Genomic DNA, 7,153 nt, shown 5'->3' with positions numbered 1-7,153 from the left:
TTTTAACACATTAGATCAAGACTTGACATACTTTTCTGAAAGTATTTAATAGTGTATATTTTAGGGTTTGCAGACCATAAAATCTTGGTACATCTAAACTGTTTTGTCCTCTATCACAAACGCAGCCATCCATAATACATGAATAAATGGTGTGTCACAGCTCCAGTAAAACTTAACAGGTCAAGTTTACTGACTCCTGCTTTAGATTAGACAAATGAGTTTATGATAAGTTTGTATGCTAGAAAAGTACACAGCAATGAGAAAGAATAACTTCATACAAGAGCATGGGAAAACTTCACAAACACAATCTTGAGTGAAAAATGTCAGACATAACAGTGTAAAATCTGTATGATCTCACTACTATGTAACTTAAAAATAAGCAAACTCTCATATCATATGGAAAATCAATTTCTGATGGATGTAGGGACAGTTTCTGAGACTCTAGTAATTTTTTTGTTTTGTTTTTTTTTTTATTTGGTTCTGGGTGCAAGAATCTTTCTATTTTTGAAAGATTTTTTTGCAGTCTACATTTTTAGATAGAAATTTTTCTGTATGTATATTATACTTTAAAATCATCCTCTTTATTTTTTTTCTCTATGAGATTGTAAAAAAAATTTATTTTTAAGTCTAAAATTTTCTTATATAAAATGATTGTTCATATAGATTTATGATGAAGAAGGAATTCATAGGGCCTGGACTCCATCTTAGGCCTGTCCATGCTGATCATGCTCGGCCACCTCTCCAATGGACTCTGAACTCTGAGTTTAATGTCTATGGAAATGACAACAGAAGGATAAGACACCCCCACCCCGGACAGGGGAACCTTGAAGATCGTATCCAGGTTACTCCGTGCCTAAGAGAACACATACACTAATCACCCCTTCCTCCAGACAAGCCATACATTTTTCTGTACCTATCAAAGTGTGACCTTGGGCTTATTGATTATTGGCTAATTGTTTAACTGTCTGAGCACATGGCACATGAATGATGGGGTTATCGGGATTGTATTTACCGTTCCTTAGTTTATGTAAGTCTCAAGGAATTTGGGCTGGTGGGTTTGGACACGTACACATGGGGTACAAAAGATTTTCACAAGTGCTGGTCAGGGTCCTTGGCTAGGAGCAGACTCTGCCTTGGGCCGGCCGGTGTAATAAACTGCCCTCCACGATCTGCATTGTCCTTCTGAGTGAGTTTGTTTCCGGAACGCGCGGCTACAACAATGAAACTGAGGTGGAGCGTAATCACCAGAGCATCTCAGGACATCCTCCATCTCCCTATCAGTGAAAGCGCTGCCTTGCTTGTAGGACAGCACTGCATTCGTCCACCCCCTGACCCTCCCGGTCACTCTCTCAGCAGCAGGGAGCACTCCTGGACTTTGAACTGGACCATGCAGTGAGCTCTCTGTCATTCTACTCAAGGTTGGAGGAACTGACCATTATATTCTGAAAAAGGTCATCTTTGGGTAGTGTTTGCTGACATAAAATTGTTTTCATGTCAGCAGAGGCACCAGGAAAAACCTAAATAATGACCATTTTTCCCCTCATTTGTATCTGAAGCATACATTTTCTCCTTAAGAAGCTTTTTGATTACTTAAAATCTCCATTTTTAATGAAGCACCAATCCCATTGGGAACTATTTTAGGTTACCCACCTTGCAATTAATAATGTAGCTACCCAAATTGGGGTTTAAATTGTTATATGGGGGAAGATAGAAAGAATGTTAGTCCACATGTTTTTGAGGAGCAGGCCTGTTAAAAAATTAACACTTGCTTCTGGCTGAACAAAATATAACCCAAGGGATTTTTGCATCCCTGAAGACAGGGATGTACCTGAGGGAAAAATTAATTTAGATAGGAGTAGAATTAGGGGATTGAGAACAACTGCACATACACCATACATGTAACAGAGAAGTAAATAATGATAGGAAAACATTTTTGAAACAGTTTCTTGATTTTGTGTGTGTGTATGTGTGTGTGTGCATGCTCAGTCATGTCCCACTCTTTGCAACCCCTGGATTGTAACCTGCCAGGCTCCTCTGTCCATGGAATTTTCCAGGCAAGAATACTGGAGTGGGGTGCCATTTCTTCCTCTGGGGGTCTTCCTGACCCAGGGATCGAACATATGTCTCCTGAGTCTCTTGCATTGGTAGTTGCATTCTTTACCACTGAGCCACCTGGGAGCCCTTCTTAATTTTAGTGGAAAATTATTAGCAATTATATTGTGGTTTGAGATTTGCCTCAATGATATCTCCACAGGTTACAGGTGACATTTTAGTGTTGAGCTCCTCATAGGCAAGAATGACAATGACATATACAAAGGCATTTTTAAAAATTGACATTAAGAATCACTTTTACAAAATTATATATGTACTACATTTATGGATTTTAGCATAAATAATTTCTCAGATTTATAAGGAAAAAAGTAGAAAAACAAACAAAAAAATTGAAAAGAACTGAGAAAACACCCAAACCGATAAGAAATCCTGTGTATTTCACAAATGAGAATTCAGATGAAACAGAAAATTAGTTATGATCAGTATTTAATTTCAGTCCATTAACATTTAGGTCATCTTATCTTATTGTGGCTTTATTGCCATTGCCTTAATACCTACTGATTCACATAAGAATGAAATTCTTAAGCATTAACCTCTTGCTTATTTGTTATCTTGTTGAGTATTTGTTCAAGTTTTTTTTTTTTTTTTTTGCTCACTTTTTTTGTTTGTTTTTTATTTTTTTACTATTGATTAAAGTTCATATATTTTGGATACAAGTTCTTTGTCATATATACAAGGTTTCTAAATATTTTAAATATTTTCTTCATATATTATGGAAACATTTCTCTTTATATTAGCTCACATTGCTTCATCCTTGGTGGTGGTGGTTTAGTCACTAAGTCGTTTACAACCCCTGGGACCCCTTGGACTGTAGCTTGCCAGCCTCCTCTGTCCACGGGATTTTCCAGACAAGAGTACTGGAGTGGGTTGCCATTTCCTTCTCCAGAGATCTTCCCAACCCAGGAATCAAACCCAGGTCTCCTGTATTGCAGGCAGATTCTTTACCAAACTGAGCTATGAGGGAAGCCCCCCTTTTGCTAGATTAATTTAGTAACAATATTGATGTATACAAGGTCATCCTGTGTTAAATTTGTCCCTGAAATCATGAGCCAATATGCAGAAGCAGAAATATAATTAATGACATGTTTGTACAACACCAATACCCAGAGGCAGTGGCCCAGGGATTAAAGTCCCAAAGTACCTGGTAAAATAAAATGCTATCTGCTTACTGCTCAGCTACCTAAGACCAGCTCATCTCAGGTAAGTTTTGAGGTCCTGATTTAAAGAGCATAGGACAAAAACATTCCCATTTGGAGGAAAATCAATTTATAAATAAAACATTTTATACCTGTTTACTCAGTTGAATACATTCTGTAATTTAATGATCAGGAACAATATTTTCCTCTCAGAGCTGGCAGATTCTGTGCTTGTTAATATCCATAATATAACTATTAAATTAATTTATTTTGATTCTGGTTTATAGGAAAGATATTACTCCTTTTATAATCAGAGTAGCATATAGGTGAATTTAAAGGGGGCTTGATGGATTTGTTCTCTTTTATTTAAAATATAATGAACGAGTGAATTTAAAAATTAAAATGTGCACATTCATCTTCATGTGAAGCCCCATAGCTACTAAGGTCAAAAGAAAGAATTCCTTACACACGCACTGTTCTCATATACATCGGAGACATGTAATCTGCATGTGAATGTATGACAGACGCATAATGCATACATATTAGACAGAGAAACCTATGTGTCACAGAGGCATTTATTGTCCCTAAACCTATTTCCACTCTTATAATACAAAAGTCCATTAAAATCTAAAGAGATGCAATAGTAGGTGTTAGATTCTGTGGTTTACACTTCAGTTTAGCATTTTTCTTTGTTCAAGAGACTCCTCCTTTGGCAGCAGAAACTCTATAAATAGATAATAAGTCATGTGGCAAAGCAGTGATGGATTTTTAGAGAAAGGTTTCAATGTTACTTATTTCACGTCTCACTAAAGACTAGGATCAATAACAATTATTTTCATTGTTATCAGTGTATGGTGTACTAATAGATTGTAAAACTAATAATTAATATTTTAAATTATGTTTTATGTGCCATATGATGATGAAAATAAATGTTTGTATCCAAGGAACTTGTCCAGCATAGTAAATGGTTATCCATATGCTTTCAGCCTGCTGTCTCTAGCATCAGTGTTTTTTTCCACACTGCCTTGGCAATGTAACGAGATGTCAATTCATCTAAATATCCTTCTCAATACAAAGGTACAGTGCTCAGAGAAATTAAAGAGCTTATGGCAGTAGTTAAGTTAGGAACAACATCTAGAAATAGAAGTTTCTCAGCTATCTATCTTGGATATTTTTATTATTATCAGGTAGATAGCAATCCCTCCTTAAAGAATGCCCACTGACTTAGTCATTTTCTGAGTGTTTGCTCTGTCGCTAAGTCCTGTCTCACTCGTTGCGACCTCATGAACTGCAGCTCACCAGGCTTCCTTCCCCATGGGATGAGAATCTTGCCTGGAAAATCCCGTGGACAGGGAGCCTGGAGGGCTGCAGTCCATGAGGATGCAACAAATCAAACAGAGTTTAGCGTCAGGGCACGCATGCCGGCACACACTCAGAAAATGACTTGATCAACGGGCATTCTTTAAAGAGGTATTGCTATCACTCTGATAATAATAAAAATATCCGAGCTAGGCAGTTGAGAAACTTCTGTGTAAATCCAGACGTAATTTCTGAGGTCTGTTACTGTCTATGTTGTTGTTGTGCCGTCACTAAGTCACATCTGACTCTTTGTGACCCCATGGACTGTAGCACTCGGCTTCCTTGTCCTTCACTGTCTCTTAGAGTTTGTTCAAATCTATGTCAGCTGAGTTGGTGATGCGATCTAACCATCGCATCTTCTGCTGCCTCTTCTTTTGCCTTCCATCTTTCCCAGCAATAGGATCTTTTCTAACGAGTTGGTTCTTTGCAACAGGTGGCCAAAGTATTGGAGCTTCAGCTTCAGCATCAGTCGGTCCTTCCAATGAATAAGCAGGGCCGGCATCCTTTAGGATTGACTGGTTGCTGTCATGAGCTCTTCAGTTTCTCTGAGCGCTACCTTCCTTGTATCAAGAAGGATATTTGGATGAATTGATATCTCATCACATCTTCAAAATAGTGTGCAAAAAACACTGATGTTAAAAACACCAGGCTGAACATATTTTAAAAAGACTATTGCAGAAATAATTGTCTTCTTCCCTGCAGATATTTTGTGAATGCCCCGAGGTGGTTCCCTTACGTGTATCATTTTCTTGTTCATTTCCTCAAAAGTTTAGACAAGAAGACAGAACAATGAAAAGAGGAAATTGCTCATCCTTAACTGAGTTCATATTGTGGGGAATTACGGATAAGCCTGAAGTTAAGATGATCTTATTTATTATGTTTTTTATTATCTATCTCATTAACCTTTTGGCAAATCTTGGAATGATTATTTTAATTAGGATGGATCCCCAGCTTCACACACCCATGTACTTTTTCCTCAGCCACCTCTCCTTCTGTGACCTCTGCTATTCCACAGCTATTGGCCCCAAGATGCTGTTGGACCTTTTAGCCAAAAAGAGATCAATCTCCTTCTATGGCTGTGCGCTGCAATTTTTGGTCTTCTCTAGCTTTATAGACTGTGAGTGTCTCCTGCTGGCAGTGATGGCCTATGACCGGTACAAGGCCGTCAGCAGCCCCTTGCTCTATGCGGTCAGCATGTCCAGCAGGCTGTGCTCCCTGCTCATGGTGGGGGTTTACCTGCTGGGAATGACAGATACTTTGATACACACGGCATTAGCATTCCGCTTATGTTTCTGTGGGTCAAATGTGATTAACCACTTTTTTTGTGACTTACCTCCACTTCTCTCCCTTTCCTGCTCTGATACACGGGTCAATGAATTGGCATTATTCATTTTTTTTGGCTGTGTTGAACTGACCTCCATTTCAGGAGTCCTTGTCTCTTATTGTTATATCATCCTATCAGTCTTGAAGATCCACTCTGCTGAAGGGAGGTTCAAAGCTTTCTCCACCTGCGCCTCCCACCTAACTGCTGTGGCAATTTTCCAGGGAACTGTATTTTTCATGTATTTCAGGCCGAGTTCATCCTACTCTCTAGATGAACACAAAATGTCCTCGTTGTTTTACACCCTCGTGATTCCCATGTTAAACCCTCTGATTTACAGCCTAAGGAACAAGGATGTGAAACAGGCCCTGGAAAAACTAAAACTTTACATATGATTTTAAAGGTTTATATTTCACACACTCTTATGGTCACAAGTACACACATATTGTGGTTTTTGTTTTTATAAACTTATACTGTGTGATGCAAGAGAAACAAAGTTGTCTTAAATAGTTCAGATGAGAATTTGTTGTTATTAAGTCTAAGTTTTAGAAATATTTTAGTTCTGAAATATTGCATACTTCATGTATCAAGAATTTGCATATGGCACTTTCCCTTTGATGAAAACTTTCCAGAATTTTCTACTTTTGTCAAATTTTGCTGACTTATTCTTTTGTTTGAATAATATTTCAGCTTCCTTAAGAATTATTGTATTTCCTGAGAAATTTTTGAGTCTCTTTATGTTCTATGGCATACACTGTACTTTCTATACTAATGAATATAAGCTAATGCCAATAAAAAGCATTAATTGATTAAATAGCTATATAACTTACAAGAAATCTCAAAATCATTATGAAAGAAAAAATGAGGATTTTAAATCCAAGATGAAATCTAAAACTAGTGTATCTTTTGATCGATATATTCAGTCTTAGATCTAATAATTATTCTACTGGAGAGATAAAATGATAGTGGGCAGAGGATCTGACAATTAGATGGGTCTTGAGAGGGACAAGACTGTGTCTTTTAGAATTCAAGAAGCTTTGTTTACCACATATGGAAGAACCATAAATGCATTATGCTGACTAAAATAGGCAGACAGATAAAGGTAAATATTGTAGAGTTTCAGATATATGTTGAATCTTAAAAGTTCAAACTCATAGAATTAGAGAGTAGATTGGTCGCTTTTTCCAGGGTCTCAAAAGTGGGCAAAATCAGTAATAATGACCAA

The 7,153-nt window shown here is 37.4% G+C and overlaps 1 protein-coding gene across 1 annotated transcript in view; it reads left to right on the top strand.

Annotated features, from left to right (window-relative positions):
* Positions 1-6,323, top strand: part of LOC122449356 (olfactory receptor 5W2-like) — a 9,341-nt gene extending 3,018 nt beyond the window's left edge. The window contains exon 2 of the mRNA XM_043480870.1: positions 5,407-6,323. Coding sequence (XP_043336805.1) covers positions 5,407-6,323 — 917 coding nt within the window. The remainder of the gene's footprint in view (positions 1-5,406) is intronic.
* Positions 6,324-7,153: the final 830 nt, after the last annotated feature.

Source organism: Cervus canadensis, chromosome 11 (genome assembly GCF_019320065.1).
Source record: "Cervus canadensis isolate Bull #8, Minnesota chromosome 11, ASM1932006v1, whole genome shotgun sequence".
Lineage (NCBI taxonomy): Eukaryota > Metazoa > Chordata > Mammalia > Artiodactyla > Cervidae > Cervus > Cervus canadensis.
Note: the sequence above shows the minus strand (reverse complement) of the source record. Positions and strands in the feature narration are given on the sequence as shown.